The sequence below is a fragment of the Pseudophryne corroboree genome, chromosome 4, assembly GCF_028390025.1.
Source record: "Pseudophryne corroboree isolate aPseCor3 chromosome 4, aPseCor3.hap2, whole genome shotgun sequence".
Taxonomy (NCBI): Eukaryota; Metazoa; Chordata; class Amphibia; order Anura; family Myobatrachidae; genus Pseudophryne; species Pseudophryne corroboree.
The window spans coordinates 671,139,799-671,157,204 of record NC_086447.1 but is presented as its reverse complement, the minus strand read 5'-3'; the positions used below and the strand labels follow the sequence as shown (position 1 = coordinate 671,157,204).

At 36.9% G+C, this 17,406-nt stretch overlaps 1 protein-coding gene across 5 annotated transcripts in view; it reads right to left on the bottom strand.

Moving 5' to 3' along the window:
• Nucleotides 1-612: 612 nt before the first annotated feature.
• The window catches only part of ADGRG6 (adhesion G protein-coupled receptor G6), a 286,483-nt gene continuing 269,689 nt past the window's right edge, over nt 613-17,406 (bottom strand). For 4 of the 5 annotated variants that reach the window (XM_063917836.1, XM_063917837.1, XM_063917840.1 and 1 more), the window contains 6 exons: nt 16,443-16,711; nt 16,081-16,186; nt 15,542-15,825; nt 15,329-15,430; nt 13,796-13,951; nt 613-4,604 (listed from right to left, as the gene is read on the bottom strand). In XM_063917836.1, the coding sequence (XP_063773906.1) occupies nt 4,426-4,604; nt 13,796-13,951; nt 15,329-15,430; nt 15,542-15,825; nt 16,081-16,186; nt 16,443-16,711 (1,096 nt within the window). In that variant the 3' untranslated portion in view covers nt 613-4,425. Of the gene's footprint in view, nt 4,605-10,911; nt 10,959-13,795; nt 13,952-15,328; nt 15,431-15,541; nt 15,826-16,080; nt 16,187-16,442; nt 16,712-17,406 lie in introns of all 5 variants that reach the window. The other variant, XM_063917838.1, reaches the window with a different exon arrangement.

Below are 17,406 nucleotides of genomic sequence, written 5' to 3'. Positions count from 1 at the left end.
ACGTGGTCAAGCGCAACATTGCTTTTCATTGGAAATTCCCTCTACCCCCTCCCTGACCTCCATTATTTAAGCAAACTGGGTTACTTATCAAATAGAATGTATATCCATGGTCATTTATAATAAAACCCCTTAATTCTCCTCCACCTGGTCCTCTTGGATGTCATTCCTTAAAGCCCCTCAGCCTTTAACTTTGCTGTTTGTAGCTAATAATCTTCTTGAGTCTATGAGTCCTCTTGTGTTTAGATCTAAGAGGTCGTTGGAATCTATTATTTATTTTGGTTCTATGATGATTTTACTTCATACTACTGCTCATTTGTTTTATGTCATGCTATGCTATGATTGAGTCATGTCTGGATGTGCATGACCCCCCTTCTTGTCTTTTGTCCCCCCCCCTCCTCCTATTTACTCTGTTTTGAAAACTTGTAGCTATTTAGAAAATAAAATTACTTGCATGTGGATATGCCCTATAAAATGTTAGTTTTTTTTTATATAATAAGCATAATATTGTCACTACAGTATGATACACTTCTAACTGGACATGCAATGTATGGTTGCTAATATGGTTCTCGTTCATCATATGTCAATTTTTAAGGTAAATGAAAAAATCAGTGCAATAGAGAAATGTATGTTTATTTCAAAATATGAACAATTTCTGTTAAGAACAAGTTATACATCCAATGAACTAAATGACAAAATGTGGTATAAACCATTTCTCAAACATAAAACCGATTATGTATACTGTGAAGCTTAGAGAAGCAAACATAATTTCACACATTCAAACAAATAAATAAATATGTACATGGCAGGCCACACTAGCCACAGTAAATGTGGCTATGTGGCTACCGTAAAACAGTACGTTAATAATAGTCTAAAGAATAATTATACTGTACAATGAGAAACGAGTACACTTATAAGTGTGGAAGCTCAAAAGTATTTGACTATTACTAATAGAGACGATATTACAAAAGGGAGGCATTAAGTTATTAAAATTCTACTACACGGTAGTAAAAAAGGAAAAGAAAAAAATATAAAAATGTAGCAACATATACAAGTACAGCTAACACTTTGCTGATATTAAGTAACAATGATTTTGCACATCCTTTCCCTTTTTGCCATTAAGTGACTGCATGTTCCTTTGAAATATGATTTTCAGGTAAAGCTGTTTGGCAGATGTCACATAATGGGCATGGTTAATGGTTGGTAATTAACACAGTAGTGAGGCATTCACATTATCTGTTTAGAACAAATTTTTGGTGTATACAAGTTAACTTCTGTAGTTAAATATACATAAAGAATAATAAGTCATTTGAAAATGTTACTGCAGTTCAGTATAATGCGACTATGGTCATGGTTATGCCTGGTTTTCTGGATTATCAATGACTTAACCCTATACATAGGTAGGGAAGAACTATATTGTTATTAAAGATATTCACTTATTGTTTTTTCCCCCCATAGATATATTCCAATTGTTAATGGAATTAAAATATTTGAAAAAGATGTTAATGCGATTGAAAATCAGCAAAAAATTTTAAGAAAATATCCTTTGTATATTTGGGGGTCAGATCTGCACAAAGTGGACATTATCTATTCCCAACACATGCTTTTCTGCAGCAGTAGATAATGTGTAGTAGTAACCTAATGCTATTTGGGAAGAGCTGCAATGCACCACCCCCTTCCCCCCCCCTTTGATATTACCTTATCCTTAGTCACACCACAGATGGAGGAAGTCCCAGTAGGCCTACTGTTAATACAACTGGGTTTCCATGGCAACTATAAAAAAGAAGAACCTCTTAGACCAGAGGTTCCCAGAGGTTAGACCAGAGGTTCCCAAACTGTGTGCCGTGGCTCCCTGGGGTGCCTCGGGACACTTGCAGGGGTGCCTTGTGTTGGTGGTCCAGGACCAATTCAAATTATTCATGGTCAATATAATAGGCAAAACCAGTGCTGGTGGCTGCCAGTCATAAAATATGTGGCAAAACAGAAGCAAATCTTGTCCCTCACCACACAACTGACCCTAAAGATGACATATAAACACGATCTACTTAATGTAATATTTCTTTATAAATTTCTCAATAAGAAATTTTTGGCCTAGGGGTGCCGTGAAAACAATTCTGATATTCTAGGGTGCCGTGATTCAAAAAAGTTTGGAAACCACTGTCTTAGACAATGGGTTACACAGAGCTCAGGGGACACCTGATCCACTGTCCGTTTTATATTTTATCTATAAAAAAAGAAATAAAGCTTCGTTGACATAAGTAAGGATAAGCGTGAGAAGTGATTCCACTGTTTCTTTGGTAATTTCCACACTCTTTTAGGGTACCAAATGTAATGGGCCTTCTGGTTTTCATCAGAGGAGACTTGGACTTTGCTGCAAAGCACACTAGTTTTAATACAGAAAGCAGTACTTTCTGAAGAGTGATAGCTAACAAACATGCACAGTTCCAAATCACAAACTGAGCTCAGAATACAGGAAACATCAAGAACATGTTTATGCTCTTCTGTGCAGTCAAGAGCTTTGTTGCACAGCGAAAGTTAGTGTTAGCCTAAATAAAAACCTTTCGGACAACCAGGGATTTTCCTAATTTGTCCATGTGAGGAAAAGAGGGAAGAGCAATGAATAATTAATCTCCATAAAGACATAGATGGACAGACAGGATCATATTATCAGTTTATGGTTATGACTAATGAAATTGCATGCCCTAAACTTTTTAAAGTAGTGCAATGATGACTAAATTAAGTAACTGATGTTACATTTTACGCCTGAGAAAAAATATTGTTTGAGACACAATATTCATTTTCCATACTAAAAAGTGTGAATTGTATTTTATGAACTGCAGGAATTAGCAGCCAATACATTTATTTTCAATCATAAGTTGCACTCAAGTCATAAAAGCTTCAATGATTTGTATAATTATGGTAAATAAAGCCAAAATGATCCCACTATTTTGGCAAAGCTGTACAGTAGATGAAAATGTATAATTGATTGTGATTTACATTTCTTTTGTAGTTGTATATTTGGGTTTTCTTCCAGTTAATAAAATGTCCTTGATTGTAGAAAAGGTAGTGCTAAATATTCTGATATTCCTACTATATATCATATTACCAAAGGAATATGTCCAAGACAAATGCATTCAATTTACAGTATCAGCTGTCTAATATTAAATATTATATTAAATGGTATATGTAAAAATAATACAATTATGACTAAATGAAACAAAGGGTGAATCATTACTACATATTTTCTTTTGCATTATATATTTACCAAAGTGCATCATAAACTCAAATTGTATTGTCTTGTTAATTTACATAGCTATTCACAGTTATATTAAACCAAAAATATATATAAATAAATAATAGGGGGAAAAAATTAAACAAATAGCAGGAGAGAATGGAGATAATACAATTTCAGAAATAGTGAAGCAAGTCCAATCTAAGATAATGCATTTAATAATAATATTAAAGCTACCATTTTATGTAAGACATTTTGCCTTTAACAAATTAGTGTTAATAAAAATAATTTTATTATGTGTGATTTTGCTGTAATTATCTTGAATGTTATCTTGATATTTTATTGTGATATTTTTAATTTATTGTTCAGCATCATTTATTCATGTCTGTATGATTTCATTTAGGATGCTAATTGTACCTTTAAATAAAACAGTTGGCACTGTGTTCTAATTACTTTAATATAACTGTAGATAACAAAAGGCAGTCTGTGCTATTATTTTTGTCTTTCATTGGACTTTAGAGATAAAATAAACATTTCTATATAGGGATTCTGTAAGGCTTAATTGCAAAAATACATATGAACAAGGTAGAACTGTAAGATGTTTTTTTATCAATATGTTGAAATCCAGCATGGACACTTTTAAAAATAAAATAAAAGGTAACGTAACAGTAGTCTGCATGAGCAAATGAGCATTAAGTACATGAGGACGGGCAGTCAGAACAGATAAGAACAATAGATGGTTGTTAGACTTTGGCCAAAAGTTTTTTTCATTGATTTTCCACTAAATAATGTTGAACAGTTATAAAGCAAAGTCTAACATTTACACTTTGCAGCAATTACATTATTAGAAAAAAGTCGCTTTTACACTTTTTAAATGAGGTGCATTGGCTCAGGACAATTTGGTTAAGGCATATGGTCTGTATATGGTTCTGATTTAGTCTTTGTTTTTGGAGTCATAGATCTTCCAATTCCAGGAAACAGACTTGCTGAGTAAGTCATGGAAATTTAATATATCCCACAAACTTCACAGTCATCCAATGGAAAGTTTTGTGAAATGTCCCTTCATTCATGTCCTTTACTGTAGGTGTTATTCTAAGAACATTTGTATTATGTATGTGATTACAATTAAGTTTTGTGCTTTATTTGGTTATCAGCTAGCATTCCAATATAACAACACTGCTTTTCCCTTTTTAGGATTAGAACTTAGTACTGTGGCTAAAGGAATCTGACATGATGATGTTTTTATAAAAGTTGTCCGAGTGGGGATGGCAATAGCCCTTGACTTTGTCAATGACATGATGAACTGGAAGAATTGATGTCTGTTCACCATCTACTGGTGTAAACTTGACAGAGGGTCTGTCCCCAAAAATGTAACCTGCAAAAGCAAAGTACATGTATAAATATACACATTTTCATTACGATGTACAAGAGCCTTTGAGAATGCATGCACCTTAAAGTAATTTATTTTACTTTTACACATAATTATTTGTACTACATTTAATTAACAGTTTAATGGCAGTAATATACACAATGGTTATGGGTTCCATACTCAGTACATTTCAAAGCAAAGTTTTACTTTAACAAGACTGCAAGAATGCAAGAGTTTACATAAACATACTGGGCATCATGTTAAGCTGGATGAAGTTTGCACTTAAACTGTATGTGTAAACTGCATCCGAAAAAAGGATATACTTTGTGAGCCATGAAGAGTTGTCAATATTGCACTACAGGGACATCTTCTCATGGATAGGTTATTTTATCAACACCATCATCATTTTGTAGCACAAGTGGTCATGATACTGCAAGCGTTCCATCTCTTGACAAGTGCATAAGCACCTGATCTACTGTATGTCTTCATTGGTCTCATTTGCATCAACAAGACCATATAGAACTTTGGATATACTAAAACACACCCTCCTTCCCTGGATTCACATCTGCATGTGTAAGGAGCAGCTGTCCTAAGCGCAAGATGTGCTAATTCTGCCCAAAAGTTAAAAAAAATTGAAATAACCTACACTTTATTTCCAACTTTTATTAACTTGGTTTTGCAACCAGATAGCTAAATGTGTCTACTACTCCTTTCTGTAGTTTATTATTGTGAAATAAGATATTTGTTAATATTTAAAAAATATATATTGTAGTGGAAATCAACTGCAGGGGAAAAAATTACACCATGGGTCAAATGTTAAAGAACACCCTCCATTTTCTAGGTCACATTCAATTCAAGTATAGTGAATAACCTGAAATGATACAAATCTTTGGTTCATCACACAGGGTTTTTGTATGCCGTCAAGTAGGTGAAAGGCTGATCCCTTAGTGTGTGATGTTTATTTACTATGTTGTAGCTTGTAGAAGATGACACATCCCTGTGTGTTTAATCACATCATTTTAACGGTCAATATTTTTAATAGCAAAACATGACATGTTTTGATATTAAAAGCATTGTCCTTTTAAATATTGGGGTTAAAAACACCAGGAAGAGTTGGCTTTTACAAGCCACTGCTTAATAAATAAACCCCTGTGACTGACATTCTGAACCAAAAGAGCTACCATTTTGTTAGAACTTTGATGCAACATGCAGTACCCTCTGATCTACACCTAGTTGGTCAAGGGTTGATCGTGCTGTAAGGTAATGCCCCAAAACATACCCCCAGGATGTGTCTTGTTCTGTTCCACTACCTTTGTGGAACAGAACAAGACAAGGTCAACCTATTGTACAAGTGCAACACAATTTGTGGGAAAATATGCAAAAGTGTAGGGAAGAACTTAACAAACAACAATTGATTTCCATTGTAGTAAGAATGCCACAAGTGGATATTTACAAAAGGTGACTATTTTGATGACCCAAAAAAACTGTATATTACATTTTGTCAAACTATGCTTTATTTTCAATAAAACCTGGAAAATGGGGCTGTTCTGAAACCTTTGACCGGTAATATAATTCATAATCAACTGTTTAGCTAACATGAGTTCCAATTTAAGAGTTTAAGGTATTTAAATGTTGTTGCTCATAGTATTGGTGCCTGTCAGATGTTTTAGACTATATTTTAGTAAATTATACATTTCCTAATTGTACTCATTATCTATAAGAAACACAGAAAGCACTATTCACACAATGTAATGGAAACTAATAAACACACACACACACACACACACACACACACACACACACACACACATATATATATATATATATATATATATATAAGTCCAATGTAAATCTGGCACTCAAAGAGTCAGAAGACATTCACCTGTGTGCCCTTGCTGAATAAACACATATGCTAAAGTTCAGAACAGTCCCCATTCAGAACAAGCACGGCACTCCAGGACTTAATGAAAAAATATTTATAATGAACAATAAATCAGGGTATATGTACATCACCATGTAGCACTGGCCATAGTAACAATGCAGCATTTCGGGCCCCGCAGGGTCCCTTCCTCAGGTTAATGCAAGTGCTGTGAAAAGAAAAGAACAGAACAGAAGATGTCTGTTTGTTCTTTTCTTTTCACAGCACTTGCATTAACCTGAGGAAGGGACCCTGCGGGGCCCGAAATGCTGCATTGTTACTATGGCCAGTGCTAGATGGTGATGTACATATACCCTGATTTATTGTTCATTATAAATATTTTTTCACTAAGTCCTGGAGTGCCGTGCTTGTTCTGAATGGGAACTGTTCTGAACTTTAGCATATATATATATATATATATATATATATATAAAATAATGACCACAAATCTTGTCCTTATCTTGCGCTATTAAGTCAGCAGCACATCCAATACAATCCTGCTGTTAGAAAGGATTCAATACACATACAACCACCAAAGGTATCAGGGGGCGCTTAAATTCACTTTCTAAATTTATACCAGCAGTTAGTACAAATGACCAATTGTCTTTATACAAAACGTATTAAAAACATACTTTATGCTTGACAGATATAGAGGCAAACCCTTTCAGCATACAAATATAAATCTTTGACAATTCATTTTTGTTGATATAATTTTCAATAGGGTATTGCTCTCCTCAACTCTGACGCATTTCGATGTCCCACTTTGGTTGAGTGAGCTTCAAGACAAATCTTATGAAAAATGTATAAGTTCCTCTGCACTTTGGGAGGTGAACATAGCACCACACAGAAGCTTATACATTTTTCATTAGATTTGTCTTGGAGCTCACCGAAAGTGGGAAATCTTTTTCCTAATATGAATGGAGTTTTCCATTGTCTTATTTGGGATTATATACATTTTTAAAATTGCACCACAAACAATTTTATTGATCAGTCTTTCTTATCAAATGATTGTTATTGGAATGATAATAGAGCTGTACAGACCACCCCTCTGAAGAAGTCATTATAGGCCAAAATGCATCAGGATTGTGGAGAGCAATACCCTATTGAAAATTATATCAACATAAATTCATTGTCAAAGATTGCTGGTATAAATTTAGAAAGTGGATATAAGTGCCCCATGATTCCTTTGGTGGTTGTATGTATATATATCTGTCTCTATCTATCTATCTATCTATCTATCTAACTATCTATATATACACCAAGCAAAGTACCGGCACTCCTGGGGCCAATAGACGAGATACTGGGGTGCCCTCCAGTTGACTGTGGGTTACAATGTAACAGCAGGGTAACGGTGGCACTCACCAGACTTGTACAGAGTCACTTAAAACTGTGTCAGTTTATAAAGCCTTTGGGCAAATGGCCTTATGAACTAATACAGTTTTAAGGAACTTTGTACAAGTCTGGTGAGTGCCGCTATATATATATATATACATATATATATAGCAATACCGGCTTTCTGGGATGGATTACTACTCCACTCCTCAAGGCAGAAAGAACCAGGCGGCACTCCACGGAATTTTGAAAACATGAAAAATGTGTATTTAAAGCATTCAAATAAGTAGTGTGTAAGTAGGGAAAGGGGAAAGACCAGCCGGTGGCTAGGCACTTCAAAGCGGCAAACCATCAATTGGGCCAATGCAGATATACCATCATTGACCATGTCCCCAAAAGGAGTAGAGGGGGTGACAGAGCCAAGATCCTGCCACAGAAAGAAACTAAATGGATTTATCTATTGGATTTGGATGCTTTAGCTCCTAATGGACTCAATGAACAGATTATGTGGAATGTTTATTTGTAACTTGTTTTAGTCCTCTGAAGTATAGCCCTTTATGTACTTGGGAGTATATACTCATTATGGTGGGCAGGTCAGTATATGGCCAATAGGGTAATAGAGATCTACTTGTGGCCTTAGAGGCCAATTGTTCTATCATTAATTAACTATGCTATTAGTATAGCTCTTTATCCCTAGTACATCCAGACTGGCCAGTATAAGAAATCTGTCAACCAGTTGATTAAGCATACTTACTATACTTACTGTAGTAGCTAGGTCTAGCAGTACCATAGTAACCACGTTGTAGATGCAATGTATGTATTTGGAGAGAGAGGCTCTCTAAGCTTAGCCTTTGCCCCCTTAAGAATTAGATTTATAAGACTAGTGTGTTTCCATTAGGGTTTTTAACTGTATGTGGTAGTTGTATGTGTTACACGATTAGCACTTCTTGCACCTATGTACGTTTTGAAATGCACATTCATTTATTATGTTTCCGCCCTCTGTCTCCATAATGACGGCGTCCCTGGTAACAGGAAGCTGACGGCAGCGGGGCAGCCGGGGATGATGCAGTGTGGGATGTCATCACGCTCACTGCCGCATCCAGAAGTGCTGCAGACCACAGCTCCTGGTCCCAAGAGGATGCCGGCGTGGAGAGGATTATGGTCTTAGTCACATACATAAGGAAAGAAATGTACCTGTGTGATTTTGTTTGTTTTTTCTGTATTTTTGCACAGCATAGCACCTTGACAAAAACGCCTTAAAGGTGTTGAAACGTTAGTGTCCGTACTATGTTTGCACTTCTTATTTGAATGCTTTGAATACACGTTTTTCATGTTTTAAAAATTCTGTGGAGTGCCGCCTGGTTCTTTCTGCCTTGAGGAGTGGAGCAGTGATACATATGTATTCAATTCAAATTATACACTTATACAGCAATAAAACAGAGCATGCTTTATAAATGAAATCTGTAATTTTTCAAATTGGAAAGATATTCATCATAATTAGTGTAGAAAGACAATAAAATATAAACCCAGCAATAGATGGAAAAGGATCAGGCAGAATGATAATCAGAATGCAAATACTTCCAAGCAAATGATTATAGTACAAAAAGTTTTACATTCCAAAATATTGCAATGGGTTAACTTTCCAAGCCAGGTGATCATGCTGCTGTGTGGAGAGGATTTAAAAAGGAAAGAATTGCATCCAGAGAGAGATTTCCCAAGAGGTAAAGTAAAAGCTTGTTTCCATCATTTATTGCATACCTGTACAACAGTTTCTGAAAATCTCTTTATTGAAGCTGTATCTGTGGAAGCCTACATCATTAAATTTTGATGTCCCAGACTGGAAATTACCTAATTAAATGATCCCGTGGATTTTCCCATTAATAAAATAATATCTGTAAATCCTGCCTGACTTGTAGATTTGTAGATTTAAAATACTAAACCAGTTGGCTGGTAAATATGTTTTCAATGCAGTTACATTTACTAAAGATAGATTGTTAAATCAAAATGCCCTAGATCAGAATTAGGAATGGAACGCATATTTTCAATCTCTTACTATAACATATATAGAGGGACATAGACTGTGTACAAATCTATCAGTCTAATCTCCATTATTACAGTGAAAAATTTGCCAAAAATTGGTATTATGTGTCATGCTCTTCAATGACGTGCATGTTATCACAGAGTGCTATACATTATGCTGTTTTACTGGGTATGCTGATATGTAGCTATCCATTAATATCAATACACAGATTAACTTTCTTTTAACTATTATGTAACATGGGGCACCACAGTTGGTGTAATGGTTAGTATTACTGTCCCATAGCTTGGGTTCGATTCCCACCACAGACCTAACTGTATGGCGTTTGGAAATTCTCCCTGTGTTTGAGTAGGTTAACCTTGGGTACTCCGGTTTCCTCTCACAATTCAAAAATAAACTTGTTAGTTGGCTTCAGACAAAAATAATGAATGCTAGTGTGTGTGTATGTGCATTAGATAAGGACTATTAAACTGCACTGGGGCAGGCACTGATGCAGATGGCCAAATATTCTCTGTAAAGTACTGCAGAATATGTGTGGTCTTTATAAATATCTGGTAATAAATAATATAGCCCCATAATACCTACAATAGGATATCCATTTGTGGCTGTAATTCTAGCACAGCCAAAACTAATATTATATTAACTTATGTCTTACTTTCTGTAAAAAGATAGCTGGAAGAAGGTGAATATACTAATCAGATTGTAAATTTCTATAAATATCAATATAGTATGATATTTATATTGCTATAACAGCATATAGGTGGCTGCAGCTAATACATGGTGGTCTTATTTATATTAGCAAATCAACAAGTTGAGTTTTTCCCACAAAATGGCAGTGAAGAAGGAAATAGCCAAAATAAAATGGAGAAATTCAGAGATGAACACCATGGGCACAAGATGAAGCAGAAGAATGGCCGGAGATATTCTGATTAGAAATGATCCTTTCCGTTGTATGACCTCATGCAGAAGCACCCAACCCATTTGTTGAAAGGTCATGCATCCAACCAACCTTACAGGAACATTACCTGGATGATTCCACCTCTGCTTAAGGCGTGCTCTTAGAAGCCATTATCTATGCCATAAACATGGAATGTATTGGTCAGTTGGGTAAGTAACAGAAACGTTAGTGTAAACCACAAGGTGTCAAACAAGTAAAATACATAAAGGTTTGAATTATTATTTAGCATTTTCGTCAGACAATTTCCTAAGTTTTCTTATAGTTGTGATGTAAGAAACACAATCTGGAAATCCACTGATATCATCAATGCTGCATTCACCATTTCACGGGGTATTCATCAATATTCTATATCAAATACAAGCGCACAGCACACCCCACACTTCTATCAATTAATCTTATCTGTTTAACTATTGGGAGACAGGCAACTGAGGATTACTATAGAGCTCAGATTTGTACTGAGCACATGGATGAGCGTTGATCATTGCAGCCAATCTACAGTAGTCGCTTTTCATTGTATGTGTGCATCCTTTCATTTTTTTATTAAATATATTGCTGTAATTGCATTAGGGGTCTGTGCCTGTATCTGTTTTTTTTTTTACATTTCTTAGACTAATGCATGCAAGTAGCTCTTTCATTTATGTTACGGTATCTGCAGATTTTTTTATTACACTGATATTTTCTGAAAAGAGATTTTTCAACCACTAGGGATGTTTTAGCTCTGTAAACAGGAATGTGCTAGGGAAATCCTATATCAGGATAGTTAAAAGCACTGGGGAAAAACTGGCCTCTTAATACCCACAGTGGTAGAGTAGCCAATGTATAGATATGCCATTACTTATCCTTCAGCACTATCAGAGGAATACACATGTATTCCCGGGCAGATGGGATGCCAGCTGTCAGTATCCCGACAGCGGCATCCTGCCCGCCAGAATGCCGGCAGCAGGGCAATCGCTACGAGTCCCGTTTCGGAATAGCCCTTGTGAGTCAGTATTCCAGCTGTCGGCATTGTCGGCATCGGTATTTGGACTGCCGGGATCCGACAGCTGGAAAATTGATTGCCTCCCATGTCAGTCTTATCACTGACAGACGGGTAAAATTCAAAATTGGACATACAAGAAAAAGTTTACAATTATTTCTAATAAAATTAAACACAAAGGGGAAGACTTACTAAAGTTTCTAAAATGAAATGAAAAGTGAGGATGTTTTCCATAGCAACCAATCAGATTCTACCATCCTAGAAAATGATAGACACAATCTGATTGGTTACTATGGTCAACACCACTTTTCATTTTTAGAAGCTTAAGTAAATCTACCCCAAAGTTTAATTTTCTTCTTACTTTTTTTCTGAATATTTTTATGCTGTTTCTCAAAAATTCATTAATATTAAAATTATTATTAGTATTATTATTAGTATTATTATTATTAAACTAATTGTAAAAGGGGAGCAAAACCTTTTATAATGTTTTCATTAACAAACAAACAAAAATTAAAGATTGTTGAAATAAAGTTCAGAACATAAAACAACCATTTTTGCAATACAGAATAACATTTGTAAAAAAACACGTATTGTTTAAAGTGTGACTGTCACCTACACACACAGTGGTGAGTGAAGGATATTTTCTGGGCTACAGTGATATCCCCGAAATTGCAGTTTAATAATTCAGTAGGACCCAACGATATCCCAAAGGCACAGACATGAAAGTAATATCATTATAAAATGCCTTAGTGATGATAATACTTCTACCGAAGTCATAGGTCACATTCTGCATTTGTTCTTCAACCATGTGGCTGCCTCCACTGGGCAGGTGAAAACCTTGACACTCCAGCTGTTGTTGAACTACATATCCCAGCATGCCCTGCTACAGTTTTGTTATTTGGCCATGCTAAAACTGATGCAAGGCATGCTGGGATGTGTAGTGCAACAACAGCTGGAGTGTCAAGGCTAGCCATCACTGGAATATACCATATTGCCAGTCCTCCATAGAGAAGGCTATTAGCTTGCCTCTGAGCCAATAAATTTCTCATGTATCGGGGCAGTCGTAAGCTGAAACAAAGAAAATCTTCTTACCTGAGAACTGGATGTCAGATGTGGATATTATTATGATTATTATGTGTAATTTTCTAAAACATTAGATTACAAAAGAGAGGTAACCTAAAGTGAGCACAAAAAAGGGCTGCTTCAGGAGTTTGTCTGCTACATTCCCAATCGCAAATTCACTGCTCAGGGGCACATTAAGAGAGGAGGGGGCCCATGTGCATTCTCTGTTTAGGCCCCCTCCTCTCCTGCCAGCAGCACAGTAGACTCTTAGCACTAGGGTCACTTGGAGACTCTAGCGTTGTGCCAGAGTCTAGTGCACCATTTTACCGGTGATTTTCCTACTGTGCATGCGCGAAATGCCGGAAAAAGTTTGCAGTGACACTTTCCTGGTGATCTGGACAGCGCTGCTGCCACCAAGGCAGGACCCTGAACCTACTGATGTAGCCATGCTAGTCGTAGCTCCATCTGTGACTAGGCGAGCCTGCCCGGGCAAGACTAACGCCAAGATCGCCTCCATCTGGCCATCACTTGAATGAAGAGCGTCTCCATCACTTGAATGGAGGGCATCTCCGTCCGTGCGCCTGGATGGAAATGCTCAGAATGGGAGCGTCTCTGTACACTCCCGGCATGACTAGATGGACGGATCGCCTACTCATTCCGGGCGTGCATGCCTGCGATGGAGCCGCCTCAGATGAGCTTGGCTCCATTTGTATTTGAAGAAATGTACATTTGAAGAGACCGCACATCCTGCACCCATTATAGATAGATAGACAATATTTACTAAGGACTGATTTACAATTTGTCTTCTCACATCTCACACTGAAAAGGAGCATGTTCCTCTTTGAAAAAATACACAATGGGGCTTCCATTAAATACTCATATTGTTTCCACTTAAAAATATAAAGTAGCTCACCTGTGCTACTGTTCCTTTTAAAAAATGGATTGGAACTTGACTTTGATTTAGATGTCCAGTAAGTAGAATTTGAGCCTATGGAGCTAGAGGAAAGGGATTTCCCCAGATTATCTGAGCTGACCTTCTTTGTGTTGTTAGTGGCAGTTTTACTCCAATCTGAAAAGCAGAGAACATTTTTAAAGAAAAGGAAATCGAGCAAAGATAACACAATTCAGCAGATGATTTATTGTGAACACGTTTGGTGTAAGTAAGTTATGTGCAAAACATTAGAGCAATATTTAACATGAATATATATTTACATATGAGATATGAGAACAAGCTGTATGTATGTTGCAACTTGCAGAAATCTGAACAGTTTTACTTTGGCTAAAATAAATGTATTTAGCATAAAACATACTGTACCTAAACTTTTGTTTAAGATAGTGGTACACAGCAGAGATGTGCATGAGGTTCACAATGATGGCATGCTGGATGGACTCATACCAGGTACATCTCTTTCCATGTTACTGTATAAGGTTATTAGGGATATCCTGATCAGCTGTTCCAACTAACTTATACACTTATGGGTGGGGAGAAACACAGACCAGTTGCCCATTCCCACCACTTTCCTCCGCCCCTCCTTCCTCCTCAAATTCTGACACCACTGCAAAATTATTCGGCATACTATATTATTGCCCATAGCCATACCAGGTTTATTGTATAAGTGTGTTAGGATTGGGTTTGGGTCAATATTCCGTAAAATGCATTAGTATTACCAACTGAACCCCCCCTAATTCTTCAATAGGTTACCCTTATGTTCCCCAATCCAACTAAAAACAATTCTTGGACATTTAGAAGATACACTTTCACTGTAATGAAATTGTAGGTTTATGCCCATCTTTCATTTAAAAGTTGTAACAGATTTAGGTGATGTAAGGACTTTTGTCCGCCATTATTACTGGGTTAGTAAATATAGAACAGTATACAGTATTGACCGTTTCACAGCAAACAATAATTATAATGTTATCCTGATGTAGGCAAATTTCCAACAACAATGTAGTACATATACTGTACTTGCTATCTAGAATGAGGAATTTGGATACGGGAGGCAGTCAATTGACCGCCGGATGAGATCCCGGTATTCAATATACCGATGCTGGAATCCTTACACCATATGCAATACTGGCGGTCGGAGTCTCCACCGGAGTGGAGTGTCCACGCCACCACCTGAGGGGGAATAAAACCCTGTGGTGACTGAAGGTCACCACCAGGCCTGAAGTATGGCAAGTGCAGCAAGCCCGCAAGGGGACACGCTGCGCTCGCCGCCGGGATCCCGGCTGTCTGGATCCCAGCGGTGCTGAGATCCCGGCATTGATCTCCTGACGGCCGGGATCTCATACTGATCCCTTGGATACTTCCTATGTAGATGTATTAATTATAATGCTGAAAATAAAGATGATTTGTGATTCAAGTACAGTATGTATTTAATTTCCATTAGTATCTTGATTGACTGAAATTAATATAAAAGGTAAAATACACTATTATATTTATTACCTGAATTATCTGGCAATCGCAGTTTCCCACAGCACAGATGTCGCCTCCATTGCTTTTGTACATTTTCTTTTAATGCACAGTGGAAAACAAATATAAACAAACCTATGAAATAAAACAAGATGGTGCTTAGTGAAGATCTGAGAACTTTACCATGGAAGGGTTGTTTACTCTGATATGTGTAAACATTGCATTTTGAACTGTAAACCATCCTACCTTGCAGGGAGTTGAAAATAGTGAACAGGTACAGGAACGCAAGAGTAGCTTGGCCCCAAGCAAAGAAAGCAAATCCCCATGTCATTCCCAGGAGAAAGGTGAGACTGACAACACTACGCAGGTTCCGCAACACCTCTTCTCGAATACTACGATTGGTCCTCTTTCCATTTCTACCACAGATCTGTACCATCACCACAATGAACATAGCCACATTCATCAGGAACATAACTCCAAAGTAAGCAGCACAGGTAACATAGAAAACGGTGTTGTTTCTTATCCAGCAGCTGAAAGAAAGTAGTGACTATTAGCAACAATGTGCTGAATTGCATTTGGGGTTTATAAACTTAGCTTACAGAGCTGGAGATGTTATGGAGCAAATACTGTACATTTCTAAATATGATGAATAGCCAGTGTGTGCTTAGATTTCAGAGTAAATGCTTGTCTGAGTATGGGCGGAGACAAATAGCACATCTCCATGTTAATGTAAGCATGCTCATACATGGGCACAGCTGTGATATAATCCATTTATATATACTTACAATGCATCACCACTCCCACTGGAATCCTGTCCATAATAGCCTGTCCCATAGGCACTGTCACTATGTGTACTTGCCAAGACGATCGCAACCACTACAGCAGGTACACCTGTTATAAAATAGAATATATGTGTTAAATCAGCCTCCCTGACATACAAGCACAAGAGAGTGCAATGTCCCTGCAACAGGAGAACATGGAAGCATCAGTCTGGATACCACTATCTACACTTACATCAATGAACCCATCCACAGCTAAATCAATTTATTCTGTCTAATCGCGGCTCATTGTATAAAAAAAAGTCGCAAACTTTGAGAAAACTGGATATTTATAGTCATTACATTATATAGTTCTATAACTGACTTACCCCAACCAATAATGCAGAATTTCAATATATATCTCCGAATGTATGTATTGAACACTTTTACTAGTGCAATATACATGTGCACGGCCTCTAGTCCCATCCATGTGAACGTAGACAAGAGAAAGAAATGCAGCAAAGCTGCCACTGCTATGCAGAGCTCATTAATGGCGAAGGAAGCAAGCCAGCTATCCAGGAGGAAGAACAGGTTCAGGAACAGCAAGGCGGTACTCAGGTTCATCAGGATCTTTGAAGGATAATCACGTCTTATTTTTCTGGGGAAAAAACACATAAAATAAAGAATTGCCAAAAGAAAAACTAAATATTTTTTATAATTTTACAGTGATTCAGGTAAAAATAATTTAGGGTGTACAGTCTTCCTACCAACACTGTATTACTATTGTTATTACATTCTATATTTATCATTATATTGTATACTTATTGTTAATACAACCATATATTTTGCAATTACATGTGTAAAAACATAATTGTAAATCACTCATTGATCTTCAATAATTTAATACTCTTTTTCTTTCTAATCTCATGAAAGAAACATTTTAATTACATCTACTTTATAAAAACGAAAATTTGTCCTTCTGTCTTCTGTCTTTCTATACAAATCCACAGTTTGCAAGCTATGATCATGAAATTTTACATACGAGCTTATTAAAACATGGCCGAGGCACATAAAACAATCAGAAATCCCTAGCACCCCAAGGGGGGGGGGGAGACAGCAGCACAGAGTATGTCAGCAGACAACATAACTCCGGAATTGCTGGAGCAATGTACTCACAAATTGGTACACATATGCCTTACAATCTGGGAACAAACACTGTAAGGGTCAGACACCCCTAGCACCCCTAGGGGTGGGACAGCAGCACAGAGTATGTCAGCCATAAACTGAGAGTTGTATAGTGGGAAGAGCAGGGTCCCTTGGGGGAACAAAAAGGGTTCCGGCCACAACACAAAG